This window comes from Dipteris shenzhenensis, chromosome 9 (assembly GCF_047967505.1).
Source record: "Dipteris shenzhenensis isolate YYH24624 ecotype China chromosome 9, Dip_SZ_1.0, whole genome shotgun sequence".
In the NCBI taxonomy this organism is placed as follows: Eukaryota; Viridiplantae; Streptophyta; class Polypodiopsida; order Gleicheniales; family Dipteridaceae; genus Dipteris; species Dipteris shenzhenensis.
In genome coordinates, this window is record NC_141604.1 from 9341601 (window position 1) to 9357951 (window position 16351).

Below are 16351 nucleotides of genomic sequence, written 5' to 3' on the forward strand. Positions count from 1 at the left end.
CTTAATTTGTTCTAGGCATTTCCCTTGGTGTGTGTCCCTTAGCTCTGATCATATTCTCCATATCCTCAGTTGCATTCACCAATATCTCTTCATCGGTCTTTCCCTAGTTCTTTGGATTCATATCAATGACTCCTTTTAGTAAAGGGACAAGATGTGCCCCAAAAATGACACGTCCAACTTACCATCCATTATGCCAGGTATTGCATGCAAAGTCCCTCCAAGTGCACAACCAACTATGCTTTGTTTGGGGCCATTGCAAAATAAACGATTTTTTGAAAAGAGAATTGTCATTATTGAAGGGAATAGAATTATCAGCCGCTAATCTGACCTTATCATATAAGGGACAAAGATAGCGAGAGCAAGCATTCTAACTTACACATAGTATTTCATTCTTATATTAGCACACTTTTTTAGGTTTGGAAAGGAGTGATTACAATCTAGACGAAATAGTGAAGATGAACAGTAAAAAGAGTTCTTCCACAAGGTTTGCTGAAAATTTCTTCTTTGTATAGCACTCTTTCTCAAAATGTCTAGGCTTTCCACAAAAGTTGCACTTCATCTGGCTCTTGTTGATGGATCTCTTGAGGTTACTTTTGACCACATATGCCCCATGTTCTTTGTAGTCATTCCTTTGTTTGATTTTCCTTTCCTCTTCCAAGAGGGATGCCTCTATTTCCACCAAACTGATCTTTGGTATATTGGTGAGAGTAGTGACAATAGTGCCATATTCCTCAGTTAGGCTTTTGAGCAAAATAGCAATTACAATATCATCATCAAGATTAAACTTGATGCTGTTGCAAAGTGATGCAATCAATGTGGTTTACTCCAGTGGATGGTTTGACAGATTGAGTGCTTTGTGGTCTTGCTTTCAAGTCCTGCCAATGCTTGGTTATTGGCTGATTTTCGACAAACACCCCCGCAAGCGACTTGTTGAGGCTGCCCACAAATTTTTTGAAAGTCGGGCATGACTGGATTGCTGCGTCACTTTTTTCACCGCGGTGGGCACCGCGTGCGACATTATGGGCTTCAACTGGGTGTTGACATTGATTGGCATAAGGCAAGATCAAGGATGGGCGGGCGCGTGTGAAACCCATCTAAATATCATTCACCTTGTTAAGGTGATAGCGTGTTGGTCTTGTTAATGTGGTAGCTTGTTGGTGGGTTTTAGGATTGAATCTCAAATTTTGGAGTCTGATTGAATCTCAAATTTTAGAGATCCATTTTACAGTTGAAAATGAAAATGTTGAAGGATCATTGTATATAGTTTTCAGGTTTTCTGCGATCACTGCCTTGTATGCTGAGTTATTTGGCAACGTTAAGGTCCTGGCTATGTCGTCATCATCTGTGATCGTCAGCCAGTGGCTCGTCTCTGGACATTCTCATTCGCTGCCACTGGTCTCAAAGATGGACTGGAGCAATGATCCGCCAGGAAAATTCAGTTTTGATCTTCAAACAGGTGTGCAGAGTGAAGTGGTGCTAGATTCTTGGGTAACTCCACAAGATTCTTGTTCAGGTTTGGTACTTTGCTACCGGTGGACACACCTCCTCTTCTTCTTCAAGCTTTCATTGCGTTCCTGCTGGCAGATAGGGAGCGCCGGTTACATACAGAACGCTCCTGGACGGATCCCTCTCAGAGCTGGGACAACAGAAGCAATAAAGTAAGTGAGCAATTTTTGCGGCAATATGTTTGTACTACGAGCATTTGAATTTGATAGCATTAAAATTTGACTTTGATTTGTGAATTTGAACAGGCAGACTCAATGGCTCCAGATTTCTGGCACAAACGAACTACGGAGGCAATTTGGATAGATGGCTGGCACAAACTAGAACCGGTTGAAGACGTACTTGAGAAAAAGGCGGCTAAGGGCCAGGTATTCAATGGATGCAAAGCATCTGGTCCCCATGCAAAGCAAGAAGAGGCATGCTCAACCTCCATAGACCTTGACTTGGTAGAGGAGCTAGCACAGGGGGATTCACAACCACCACGAGAGAATGGTTGGGGGATGCTGAGCCTAGAGGAGCAGCTTAATTTTTGGAATCGGATGGACAAACTGTTGTCGATTGAAAAATCAATCTGCATCTTGCAGGACTGCAGGAAAAGAAAAAAGCTGGTGTATGCTAAGCGTGCGTATGCACAGATTTGCAATGATGGGCTGGAAGTTCATAAAGCTATTGGAAACCACATCGTTCCTATGTTTGTGGATTGTGAAAGTGTGTCGGATGCTCAGCAGGTTTTTGACAGGTTGATTCGTCCGAACGAGTATTCATGGACTTCTCTCATATCAGGTTATATCCAGTGTGGGCAAGCAGAGCATGCTCTCAATATGTACCAAAAAATGCAAAGGGATAATGTCCATGCTAGCAGGTATACGCTCATGGCCCTATTGAAAGCTTGTGCCAGGCTGAAAGATGTGGAAAGAGGCCGAGAAATACATGCTGAAATCACACAAAAGGGATTTGCAAGTGATCTTTTTGTTGGCAGCACTTTGGTTGACATGTATGCTAAATGTGGTTTAGTTTCAGAGGCATGGGGAGTCTTTGACAAGCTGCCAGTTCGGAATGTTGTATCATGGAATGCACTAATTGCAGGATATACTGACCATGGACACATTCAGGAAGCCCTGAGATGTTTTGAAAAAATGCAATTGGAGGGTGTTTCTCCAGATGCCATCACATTTGCTTGCTCTTTGAAAGCTTGTAGGAGCATAGGAGACATAAGCAAGGGCCAGGAAATACATGCTGAGATAGCAGAAAAAGGATTTGAAAGAGATCTTTTTATTGGCACCAATTTGGTTGGCATGTACGCAAAATGCGGCTTACTTTTGGAGGCACAGGAAGTATTTGACAAGCTGCCAGTTCGAACTGGTGTGTCTTGGAATTCTTTAGTTTCTGGATACGTTGAACATGGACCTAGTCAAGAAGCACTGAAATGTTTTGAGCAGATGCAACTGGAGGGTGTCTGTCCAGATGCTATCACATTTGTATATACCTTGAAAGCTTGTGGCAGCATTGGAGCCATAAGGAAGGGCCGAGAAATTCATGCTGAGATTGTACAAAAGGGTTTTGGAACAGATCTTTTTGTTGGCAGCACTTTGGTTGACATGTATGCTCAATGTGGCTCACTTTCAGAGGCACAAGAAATTTTTGACAAGCTTCCAGATCGAGATGTGGTGCTGTGGAATGTACTAATTGCAGGACATGTTGAACACGGACCTGGTCAGGACGTGCTGAAATGTTACAAACAGATGCAACTAGAGGGTGTCTCTCCAGATGCTAACACATTTGCTTACGTCTTGAAAGCTTGTGGCAGCATGGGAGCCATAAGCAAGGGCCGAGAAATACATGCTGAGATTGCACAAAAGGGCTTTGAAGGATACCTTCTTGTTGGCAGCAGTGTGGTCGGAATGTATGCCAAATGCGGCTCTCTTCCAGAAGCACGGGAGGTCTTTGACAATCTGCCACTCAGAGATGTTGTATCCTGGAACACTCTTATTGCAGGATATTCTGAACATGGACCAGGCCAAGAAGCGCTGAACTGTTTTGAGCAGATGAAGCTGGACTGTGTCTCTCCTAATCCTGTCACTTTTGTTGGTGTCTTGAAAGCCTGTGGCAGCATGGGGGCCCTAAGAAAAGGCCGAGAAATTCATGCTGAAGTTGCACAAAATGGATTTGGAATCAATCTTTTTGTTGGCAGCACTGTGGTTGAAATGTATGCCAAATGTGGTTCACTTTCAGAGGCACAAGAAGTCTTTGACAAACTGCCAGTTAGAGATGTTGTATTGTGGAACACACTAATCATAGGATATGCTGAACATGGAGCTAGTCATGAAGTACTGAAATGCTTTGAACAAATGCAACTGGAGGGCATGTCTGCTGATGCTATCACATTTGCTTGTATTGTGAAAGCGAACGGCAGCATAGGAGCGAAAAGCCAGGGCGAAGAAATACATGCTGAGATTGCATTACAGGGGTTTGAAAGTGACCTTTTTGTCAGCAGCGCTTTGGTTGACATGTATGCCAAATGTGGCTCAATTTTAGAGGCATGGGAAGTCTTTGACAAGCTGCCAGTCCGAGATGTCGTGTCGTGGAATGCACTACTTGCAGGCTATGCCGAACATGGATCTTTTCAGGAAGTGCTGGAATGTTATGAGCAGATGCAGGTGGAGGGTGTCCCCGCCAATGCTCTCACACTCGTCTGTGTCTTGAAAGCTTGTGGCAGCATGGGAGACATAGGCAAGGGCCGAGAGATACATGCTGAGATCTCACAAAATGGAGTTGAAATAGATCTTTTCATCGGCAGCACTTTGGTTGACATGTATGTTAAATGTGGCTCACTTTCAGGGGCACGGAAAGTCTTTGACAATCTAGCAGATCGTAATGTTGTGTCATGGAATGCACTAATTGCAGGATATGCTGAACATGGACTTGTTGAGGAAGTACTAAATTGTTTTGAACAGATGCAAGTGGAGGGTTTGTCTCCAGATGCTATCACATTTGCTTCCATATTGAAAGCTTGTAGCAGCATGGGAGCCATAGACAGGGGCCATGAAATCCATGTTGGGATTGCAAAAAAGGGCTTTGAAAGAAATCTTTTTGTTAGCACGAATTTGGTGAACATGTATGCCAAATGTGGCTCACTTTCAGAGGCACAGGAAGTGTTTGACAAGCTGCCATTTCAAGATGTCGTGTCATGGTCTGCAATGATAAAAGGATATGGCATGAACAATGAGAGTGACATGGCTGTACAATGTTTTAATAACATGCAGGATCAGGGTGTGAAGCCGAATGCTATTTCATTTACATCTCTTCTTACTGCATGCAGCCATACTAGCATGGTTTTTAAGGGCCATGAGTATTTCAAAATGATGGAAAGGGAATATGGAATTGCACCGATTGTAGAGCACTACAGTTGCATTGCTGATCTTCTTGCACGGTCAGGACATTTGTCTGAGGCAGAGGAATTCGTGGAAACGATGTGGTGTTCTCCATCTGAAGGAATGTGGAGAGCTTTGCTTAGTTCGTGCAAGGCTTATGGAGAAGCAGGTTTTGGACTGAGATCTTTTCAGCAGCTTATCAAGATGCATCCAGAGTCTGCTCCTGCGCATGTGCTCATGGCAAACATCTACGCAAGTGCTGGCAGGTGGGATGATGCATATAGAATAGAGGAGCTGAGAAAACATGGAGTGGCAAAGGCAACACCTGCAACTGCTTTTATAGAGGTGGATGGGAAGGTGCATTACTCAATATTGCCTAAGGAAAATTTCAGTAAAGGGAAGGGAATGCCCCAAATATAGATCTGGTCTTGAGACCCATTACCATAAGAAGCAGAAAACCCATATAGTCATGTAGAGAAAATCGGCCTATAGCTGGAAAGTGTTTTGTGGGAGCATGTGGAGGAATTGGTTATAGCTGTTGGGCTTTTAAAAAGATACAGTAACAAATGTTGCAATGACCAGGTGGATGTGCAATGACTGTCACAAGGTAAGCAAGTTTGTTCCTAGAAGTGGCAGACTTCCATAATTTTAAGGACGCTTGTGTCCTTGTGGAGGTATGTGATGATCTGTGACCTTATGCAATGCAGGTGAGGGTTGTAGTGAAAGATACGTGTATACGTGCGGATAAATCTACTTCAATAGAAAGAGAAACAAACACGATATAACCCATGATGGGTAACTTGTAAAACTAATATAAGTGGATTATGCTACAATTTAAGATAATTGTTTCCCATTGACTATTGGCTGATTGGTTGGACTTCCATTTGACTCAGATTTCAAACACATCTCAGACGGGACAGCAGAAAATGAAGAGAGCTTTTTTTAAATTGGGTTGGGGGGGCAAATAATAGTTTTTATTCATATCATTCAATGGAGTATTCCACCAAGGCTATTTCTGAGGATTTTATTTCTGTATCCCAAAATCTTTTCTGGTATATACTCTACTTGCCGTGGTTCATCCATGGGAGGTAATTCTGTAGCAACTAGAACATCTGCTCTTACATGCTTTTTAAGCAAGGACACATGGAACACGTTGTGGATCTTGGTAGAGGAAGGCAGGTCCAACTGATAGGCCAAATCACCTATCCTTTTAAGAATTTGTAGGGCCATAGAATCTGTGAGCCCGCTTAGTGTTGATAATACCTCTCCATGAAGCATCTCTATGCGTTTGCAACCTGAGATATACCGAGTCTCCTTGGAATTCCACGTCTCTTCTCTTCTCATCTGCATACTCTTTCATCCTAGACTGTGCCCTGCGTAAATAGCCTTTGGCCAGCTGTAAATGTGCATGCATTCTCTCAATCTCATCCTTTGCATGTTGATTAAGGAAAGTTTAATATTTGAGTGTAGAAGGTAGCTTAACTTGACATCCACATAAGGCTTTGAATGGGGACATCCCAATGGAAGTGTGCCTTGTTGAATTATAACAGAACTCTGCCAAACATAACCACTTATCCCGTGATTTCTGTGTATCAAAACAGAAATGCCTCAAATATTCTTCCAGCCACTTATTTACCCTCTCAGTTTGACCATCAGATTGGGGATGATAAGCACTAGTATCCATTTGAGGAACACAGCTCCTTCAGAAACCACTCATAAATTTAGCATCTCTGTCACTAACTATCTGTTGATGAAGGCCATGCAACCCAAATATATTGACTGGCTACTTGAGAAGAAATATAAGTGGTTTTAGCTGGCACAAAATGGTCTGTCTTTGTCAGCCTATCGACAACCACCATCATACTGTTCCACCCCTTTGTGGTGGTGGGCAAGCCAGTAATAAAATTCATGCCTATATGAGTCCACGTACCCTTTGGAAAGGGCAGGGGATGTAATAGACCTGCTGGGTGAGTATTGTCAATCCTGTTTTGCAGACACAGCATGCAACTTTTAACGTAGTTTAGCACATCCTTCCACAACCCGTGCCAATAGAGGTGAAACAGAACCTTTTACTAATGCTGCCTAACAGTAACTAAACTTAGGGACTGGTTAGCAGAAAATAGCAGAGAAGGCAGAAATGGAAGCAAGGGGATAGGATAGAGTTCTCTTGAGAATTGGCAGCTCCCACTTTGGCTGGCTAGCTTGGCTGCTGGATGCTGTCCTTCTTGCATGTACAGCCTTCAGGCTGATGCTTAGTAGGTACAAAAACTCAAAGAAAGAAGTGTATCTGTATTAGTGCTGAATGAGAAGGTACCCCCATTTTAAGGCTAACTGGGCCCATCTAAGTGGCTGACTGCTAACCCTAGAGTTTCCTACTGTTATGTTCCCCTTTTGACAAATATGTCCTCAGAATGGGTTCCAACGATACAACAGACTGAAAAGAATAAAGCAGAGGTACTCTGGCCTGCCATGAGTAGGGAACCCTCCAGCTGAGCTCAATAAATCTGGAAATTGCTGCAAAATACTCTCAGGCTGCCATGTTTTCCACTTACAGTACTCCAGCAACACCTTGTTCCCGAGGATTTAATCCCTATAACCCAATATTTTTTTCTGGAATATACTCTATTTGGCCAGATTCATCCGTTGGAGACAACTCTGTTGCAACAGGAATTTCTGTCCCCACATGCCTCTTAAGCAGTGATAGATGGAATACATCATGAATCTTGGTGGTAGGGGACAGCTGCAACTTGTAGGCTAGGTCACCACCAACCCCCTAATGATTCTGTAAGGACAAAGGAACCTGTGGGCCAACTTGGTGTTGGTGTTCCCCTTTAGTGAGGCATATCAAACATGTCACAAACACATTATTTTAGCATCCTATCTCAAGTTTAGCTTTAGAAATTAGACCATAATCCATTTAATATTTATGGAGTCAAAACTTAAAAGCATATGGACATTGGATTCTAGGATCTAGATGTTGGGTGTTGGAAGCAATGGATGGAAGCTAAAAAATGGAAGCACAATGGAGAAAACGAGATGCTGTAATAGATTGCTGCAAAACTGAAGTGTGGAGGCTCAAGGGAGAGCCAGCATAACAAAACCCTAGGCCTAACTGCCGTAAGTGTCCTAACTGACCTAGATGGTACATAAACTAACTGTACCAATAGTCCTAATTGACTATAACTAGGCCTACAAGGCTCATACCAAGGTATAAGTGGCATCTATCGATAGCCTACAAACTCCCCTCCATGGTATGGGCTGAAGTATCCTGGACATGGCTCAGGATACCTAAATATCTAGTGTCATGGTTGCACATGTTCGTCCCGTAGGATATAGCAACCTATGACTGTACAGAGTACAACAGATCAAGTTACAAAAGGTACTAAGTTTAAAGCTTACCGAAAAGCCTCAAACTTAGGTCGAGGTAGAGCCTTCGTAAAAAGATCTGCCAAGTTGTCTTCATTGGAACATAAGACAACTCAATATCACAACTCAATATCGCTCTCTGACATAGTGATAGTGAACCTCAATGTGCTTTGTGCGAGCATGGAAAACTGGATTCCGTGCGACAGCCAAAGCACTCTGACTATCAGTGAAGATCACGGTATGAGCAGTCTGACATGCACAAGGATATGCAAGTAGCTTCCGAAGCCAAACACACTCCACTGTAGCTGTAAAAGCCGCTTTGTACTCAGCTTCACAGCTAGATGTAGCAACTGTACTCTGCTTCTTGCTGAACCAAGAAACACATGAAGTACCAAGCATAAAATAGTTGCCACTATGTGACACACGAGTGACAAAACAACCAGCCCAATTACTATCAGTGAACCCATGCATGACAAGTGAAGTATCAGCCCCATAAAGAAGGCCTAAATGCTAAGTGCCTTTAAGATATCTGAAAACACGCTTCACAGCATGCCAATGGTGCATAGATGGACTGTGCATCTATCTGTCAATTGTGAGACAACATACTGTAGATTAGGTCTCGTATGGCATAGGTAAATCAAACAACCAACTGCCTGTTGATAGAGAGTGACATCTCATGTACCGTTGCCATCCTCAGAAGAGAAGTGAAAACCAGTCTCTAATGGTGTGGATATTGGCTTGCAATCCTCAAACTGAAAATGCTGCAAAAGCTGTCCAATGTACTTGGATTGTGACATCAAAATGCCCCCCTCACTGCTAGCAAATTGAATGCCCATATAGTAGTGCAGAAGACAAGATCAGACATAGCAAATATCTGCTGCAAATCAACTTTAAAATCTGCAGTTACAAGCATGTCATCCACATGAAGGACAAAAATCAGCAAATCTATCCCACACTTGCGGATGTAAAGGGTAGCCTCTGTAGGGCTATTTTGAAAGCCAAGCATGAGCAAATGAGAATGAATCCTCCAATACCAAGCTCGAGGTGCTTGCTTCAATCCACAGAGGGCCTTTTTCAAGCGGCATACCTTGCTTTCAGAACCTTCAACTTCAAAGCTAGGAGGTTGGGAAACATAGACGTCTTCCTGCAAATGCCCATGAAGGAAAGCTGTCTTAATATCAAGCTGATGTATCTGCCAATGAAAGTGGGCAGCAAAGGCAATAACAATGCGAATGGTAGTGATCCTGGAGTGGGAGCAAAAGTCTCCTCAAAGTCAATGCTATGCTGCTGAGCATAGCCCTTAGCAACAAGATGGGCTTTGTAACGGTCCACTGAACCATCAGCTTTCCGTTTGATCTTGTAAACCCACTTAGTTCCAATGGCATTCTTGCCATAAGGTAAATCACACAACTCCCAAGTGTCATTCTGATGGATAGAATCCAATTCAGCTTTCATGGCCTTCATCCAACAATCATTCTAAAAGGCATCTTGATGACATAATGGCTCTTCATTGCATGATGTAGCAACCAAAGCATAAGCAACAAAACTAGCATGCTCTTTCTGGATAGCTGCTCTCATACGGGTTGGTAGAGGAGTGTCTTGTTTACTGTCTTTTAATGTGTTAAGGAGCCAACGGGGTACCTTTTTAGGCTCTTGAATTTCTGCTCTTTCCTGGTCAAGAGCTCGATGCAAATGATCCTGATCAATGATAGGCATATCAGGTTGAATTTCTGCATGCACATGGGGCTATAAATGACCAACAGATGGAGGAAGGACAACCTCAGATGGAACATCATCTCGAGCATCGGATGTAAACAAAGGCATCAAGTTGTCAAATATGTCTAGGGCATCAACAACGGGCTGTTTTTGACAGTCCAGCAAAGGCATAGTGGAAGATTCATCAAACACAACATCCCGACTGACAAAACCCTTGCCCGTGCGGGGATGATATAGCTTATAGTCCCTGCTCTCTGAACTATACCCAAGAAAAATGCATTTAAGAGCTTTATCATCCACCTTAGTGCCTCTCTGTGAAGGCACATGAGCATAAGCTAAGCAACCAAAAGTCCTCATGTGGGAAATGCGAGGCTTACGAACCGTCCAAGCCTCATAAGGTGTGATAGTCTGCAATGCCTTTGTAGGACATCTATTCAAGATGTAATTTGCACACATGACCGCATCCAACTACAAGTTATTAGGCAAATGTTTGCCTTTCAACATGCATCTGGCCATTTCCATCATGGATCTATTCTTTCGCTCAGCCATGAGATTCTGTTGAGGAGTATAAGGCACTGTGCATCGATGATTAATGCCACGGGAAGCCAAAAAAATAGCAAACTCCTTCAACATGTATTCACCCCCCCTGTCTGTATTAATGGGAGCAATGTGCAGCCCACTCTCATTCTCAGCCAAGGCAATAAAGTGCTTGAAGCATGAAGAAACATCAGACTTGGATTTCAATGCGAAAATCCAAGTGTACCTAGTGAAATCATCAATAAAAGTAACAAAATGATAGAACCCCCCCAAGAGCTACAACCCTCATGGGTCGACAAACATCATTATGAACCAAATAAAGCTTACATGAAGCACCATTAGAAAAAAAGGGAGCTCACTTTGGGGCCTTTTAGAAGAGAGAGAAAAAAGGCTCTCAACCAATCAAGAGTGGGCCAACGTAACGTTAAAAATTCAAAAAAAGAAGATGAAAATAAGAAAAAGAAATAGTACTATATGTTCGTAGAAGCATGTCACATTAATGAGGTGATCTAATTTGAATCTTTAAAAAATTTATTTTTTGTGCAGAATTTGGTGATTCTGACACCGCAGATGCGTCCGGAGCAGCCCAAACCCGAAGAACAGCACTGGAAACACTGGAATCGGACATCCGGAGGCCCGGAAACGGCCAAAAAAGCTCGAAAAGTGAGATTTACTGATCGTCAGCATGTCGCTTTGCGCCCTATTTATTCAGTCTGGTCCATTTCATCCCAGTGTTCGTCCCCCCCAACGGTTATACAAGGCCCTATGCATGGGGAATGTCGAAACCGTTTCGTCCAGCAGTATCGCTGTCGTTTCCTTCGCCGCCTTTGTAGTTTCTGGGACTATGTGGTATGGCTCTGCCGCCACTCCAATCGAGTTATTTGGTCCCACCCATTACCAATGAAAGTGATCAGCAAAAAAATTGCCCAAGCTTCAAAGCTTATGTCTATAAAAGGCTCTGCTGTACTTGTTGCAAGAAAAATCCCCAAAGGCAACATGAGGCCTTTCCAAAATGCAAATGAAGCAGAAATTGGGAAAAGCCAATGCAATAATGGCTTACCCAATGATGAACAGCAGTGACAGGCTTTGAAAGCGAGCAAATGAGGGGTGGAAATGAGAATTACAGCCAAAGAAGTGCTCCCACGAGGAGGAGAGCACGTAGAAATGGAGAGAGAGATCCAATGGAGAGAAGCTCGTAGCTCGAGGCAAAGGGATGCCAAATGAGGAGGGAAGGGCTCAAAGAGGAGTCTTTGGATCAATTCAGCAGCTTTAAATGGCTCCAAACATTGGCATGCAACTTGAGCAAGCTCCAAAATGCTGGCATGTAGCTCGAGGCAGCTCCGAAATGATGGCACATAGCTCGAGGCATAGCTCCGAAATGCTAGAAAATTTGAGAAATGGCACTGTAGTGAATGTATTGAAAATTTGACAAACCAAACAAAAGTATGAAATTTTCTGACAGATGTATGGATTTTCGTACAATTTCTGACAGATGTATGGATTTCCATACAATTTCTGATGCATGTACGGTTTTTTTTTGACAGGTTCAAAATTTCATACAAATGCTATAAATGCTCGCGTGGTCATTGTTTTATTGCAACAAGCTACAAAATGCATCAAAAAACAGTTCCCTTCACGAGAGTTGCTCCAAAGTGCAGTCTTCTCGACAAAATGAGGTTTTTCGCAACATAAGTGCTTGGAAAGTTCTCAAACACTCATGGGAGTGTGAAAACCAGCAAGACCAGCAAGAATGAGAGCTCTAGAGGCTACCAAACAGCTTGGAAAAGCTGTTAATGGCTGAGGGAATGGTTCTTGACCTGCTCTGATACCACTATTGGGTGTTGGAAGCAATGGAAGCTCAAAAATGGAAGCACAATGGAGAAAAACGAGATGCTATAATATTGCTGCAAAACTGAAGTGTGGAGGCTCAAGGGAGAGCCAAGATAACAAAATCCTAGGGCTAGCTGCCCTAACTGGACTAAGTGTCCTAACTGACTATAACTAGGCCTACAAGGCTCATACCAAGGCATAAGTGACATCTATGGATAGCCCATGAGATAGCCTACACTAGATATATGAACATCATTGACTCATTGAAGCTTGAATCTAGATATATGACTCAATTCCAAAATGTCAGGCATAAATAAGTTCCAAAAATAGATATATGAAATAATAAGTTTTCAAAAATGAAAATGAGTAGCATGAGTCAAGTGAACTACTCACGCTCACTACTCTCTCTATCACTATCACTATCACTATCTATGTTTGAATCCGTGGAATCTTTGCCATGGGAACTCTCTTGCGCCTCTACCCTTGCTGCCATCTCCTCAAAGGAATCACTAGAATGACCACTGGTAGCAAGGGTATGACCATGACCTTGCTATTGTGTATAACATCATGGTGAAGATGAAGGGCCAGTGTCTATAATCAAGGGTGTTGCACTAGTAGATGCTTGTGCAATAACCCTTGATTGCACATGTGTCACACGTCAAAAGTGCGCCTCATCCTCTCAAAGAAAGTCATAAGCTATATCCTCATCACTGTACCTTTGGATGAATGATATATCAATAGTCTCCCCTCGAGCCATGCCTCGCTTCTTTAAAACTTTTGGATCAAGCTCTTTGACCTTCCAATTGAGCACATTGATCCCTTCAGTATTGTCTCTATCTTTGAACCGCTCCAAGAGATGAAGGTTGGCATTTACATAGACCAACCTAGCAAGCTGAGATGTGCTCAACCTGTAACATGATAATCACATAAAACACAAATATTTCTAGATAAAACAAGATTAAAAATGCATCTAGATTCTAGATTCTAAATAGTTGTGATTCATAAATTGGATAAGACTCACGACTCAAGAGAATTGAAAATGCATCCAAGCAATAAGTTGGATTACCTATTTCTCTTTTTAGTATGAATGTCTGCACATATGCTCCATATGCACTTAGCTGCTCCACTAGTGCAGTCCTGAATACTCGAAGAGCTAATCTTTGTAAAGTCAGAGTAAGCCATCCATTTATCTCCCACCGTGAAATGGCAAATCTTCTTTGCTCTAGACTCATAGCCACATCTCGTTTGAACTAGCTACGATCATGAACATAGAGCACAGACTCCCTCTCAATCCAATAAGATGCAAGCATAAGGTCTTAGCTAATTGATCACATAGTATACTAAGACCAAGAATTTTAATCAAGATGCTTCGTAGTAAGTACTCACATTCCTTGCTCTTTGGAGGGCAAAACTCTATCCACATAGGATGTCCACCCAGCCATAACAACAATGTCTAACCACAGTGGCTTTCCTCCTTATATAATGGATGTAACATATAGGAAATAATATGAATTGGTTTATGAAACCAATTCCATCTTTTTGTCCATATCTGACGAAGATCATCCACCCTGTAAATTGCAACTTATGAAATTTCAATACTATGTCACAACATTCTCTAAATTCAATGTAACATTTCATGATAGAATAACAAAGAGTTTGCATACCTATCACTTGAGAGACATCTACAATTGAGCATACTATCTTTAAGCTTTTGCATGTAGTGGTAGAGATGACTCATTGTACTTCCCTCATAGTCAAATAATCTTAAAATGAAGTACAAAGGTGTGATGGCGACTTTTATGGCTGCGGCTTCTTCCCAAAAACTACTGTCCAAGATGTAGGAAGCTATGGTACGTGCTTCCACTTTGCAGCTTCCCCTCCAAGCCTCCCACTCTTCACTACAAACGAGAAACCTGAGTGCATCTTTCGTTTGTGTCACCCTAAATTTCAGCATAAGTTAATATTTAAGAATCGAAATTTGAATAATTAGTATTAAGAAAGGAAATTGAGAATCAACTCTCTATTAGCTAGCTCTTGACTTGTCATTTACCTTTGAAGAACATGAAAAAGATAGCCAAAAATCTTGTCTTGGATGGCTTGACAAGATCATACTTGCATACACCTCTGAAAAGAGCTAATGCCAGGCTCTTTCTTGTTATTAACTTAATGATTTGGGTTGCTTTATTAAGCGTAGATTCCACCCAATCCAACTTTGCGATGTCCTCCATCATCAAGTCCAAAGAGTGAGAAGCACATGGAGTCCATACAATGGGCCTAATTTGCCCATAAATCCACTCTCCCGTGATACTCAAGCCAGGGGCAGAGGCATCAACTACACGAAGTAATGAAGTGCCAGCACAAAAGGAGACCAAGATGTTTATCATGTGACGCTGACTTTGAAAATATTTGACAAATCACAAGAGTAAATATCCAAAAATACATCATGCATTAGAATTTAGCTCTAAAATCAGCCACAAATCTATAGTGGAACTTTATAATAAGTAAAGACTCAAGAGTAAAGACTTGTACTTATAACTTGTTACTTACCATGTCACTCCATCCATTTGACACAATGCTACACCCATATCGCTCCTAGCATGCTCTTAACCCTTAAGCTCCTCCTCAATCTGTCTCACTTGATTTGTCAAGTGGGTAGTCCTTAAGGACTCAGAATTTGCTGGGTGTAGGCCTGTAGCTCCTGCTGCGGCTATTGCTACAAGTGCATGATAGAACTTTTGGTATGTTGGACATCAAGCTATGTTGAATGCAAGGTTGCATTGATAGAAGAAATGATGCTAAGCTATTTGAGCCTCTTGCTTCAACTTTGGAGCAAAACTAGCATCAAGCATGATTTGGCGTCTTGGAAGCTCTCTTTCCCTTTTTCTTGTTGTTGCAGCCTTGACATGAATTTGGGAGGATGTTGGGATCCTCTGATGGCCCATACCAACACTAACAAAGCTTGATGCATGTGGAGAAGACACGGGAACTCTATATTCACATTGGGTAAAGACTCACCAATGTTAGAAGACTCCAAGGTGGTAAGAACTTGGTGAGAAGGCCCAATATTACTTTTAGAGGGTAGTTGCAGTGAGGTTCTTGTTGACGTAGAGGCCCCTCTTTGAGAAGATACTTGAGGTGAGATTCTGTTGAAGTAGAGGTCTCTCTTTTCAGCCTCTCTATTTCAGTCGCCTCTTGTACCTTTGCATCAATCACCTCATGAGGCAAAGGTAAATGGAGCAATAACTGGACCTCTTTAAACTTTGATGGTAATCCATCATGCGCTAAAAATACACCTTCCAGAACATAAGTGCAGCCATGTGTTCCTTGAGCTCTCTCCCATATGTAGTGTGCCTTCACCTAGCTTGATGCTCCTCGAATCACTTCCCCATAATACTTGCAAACAACACATTTTGTGCCCGCAGTGCCATACTTGCTAATGAGAATTGAATCTCCCCAAACATCACGCTAATTGGTAGACTTGCGAGGAGGCATGATGGACAAGGTCCTCAAATTTTGGAGAAAAGAAAATTGGGGCAAATTGAACTATTGCTCCCTTGATCCCAAATTGGGGTAGAAAACAAAGGTAGCTGCAAAGGGGATGGTGGGTAGGATCATCGATGGCAGGCTTCAGTAGCAAAAACGGGTGGGCAAACAAGATGCAAGACTTGGTCATCGATGGTGGTTGGTAGGAGAAATGTAGAATCTAGATGCATGCACGCTGCAGGTTGTCCCAGCATGGCTGTAGCAAGGGCTTGCAAGAAAGCAACGTGGAACGATGGCTCGGAAGAAGGCAGTGTGGTACGGGCCATGGGTAGCATAGAAGCATACGGGCAATGAGATGGAGAGGCTAGATCAATGCAGGTGGAGGTGAAATGAACACGGGTGTAGGCGACAGAGGCGAAGAGTGTTTTGGAAGGTCAACGGGTCAAAAAACAGCCAAAATCAACTCTCATGCATTTGGGTGAAACATCATTTTGTAATGTTTTGAAATGTTTCGTCATGAAATGTTTCATCTTGTTTTGAGGGGA

At 42.5% G+C, this 16351-nt stretch overlaps 1 protein-coding gene across 1 annotated transcript; it reads left to right on the forward strand.

Annotated features, from left to right (window-relative positions):
* Positions 1 to 1159: 1159 nt before the first annotated feature.
* On the forward strand, positions 1160 to 5703 carry LOC147898157 (pentatricopeptide repeat-containing protein At5g27110-like). Its single transcript, XM_087379330.1, has 3 exons — positions 1160 to 1513; positions 1585 to 1658; positions 1752 to 5703. The coding sequence occupies exons 1-3, from the start codon at positions 1330 to 1332 to the stop codon at positions 5292 to 5294; spliced, it is 3801 nt and encodes a 1266-aa protein (XP_087235456.1). The 5' UTR covers positions 1160 to 1329; the 3' UTR covers positions 5295 to 5703.
* Positions 5704 to 16351: the final 10648 nt, after the last annotated feature.

Bases quoted from the DNA above. Each gene is read 5' to 3' on its own strand.
- LOC147898157 (XM_087379330.1), top strand. From the start codon at position 1,330: ATGTCGTCATCATCTGTGATCGTCAGCCAGTGGCTCGTCTCTGGACAT. The intron at 1,514-1,584 runs GTTTGGTACTTT...TCCTGCTGGCAG, and splicing joins TCCACAAGATTCTTGTTCAG to ATAGGGAGCGCCGGTTACAT. The intron at 1,659-1,751 runs GTAAGTGAGCAA...GAATTTGAACAG, and splicing joins GGGACAACAGAAGCAATAAA to GCAGACTCAATGGCTCCAGA.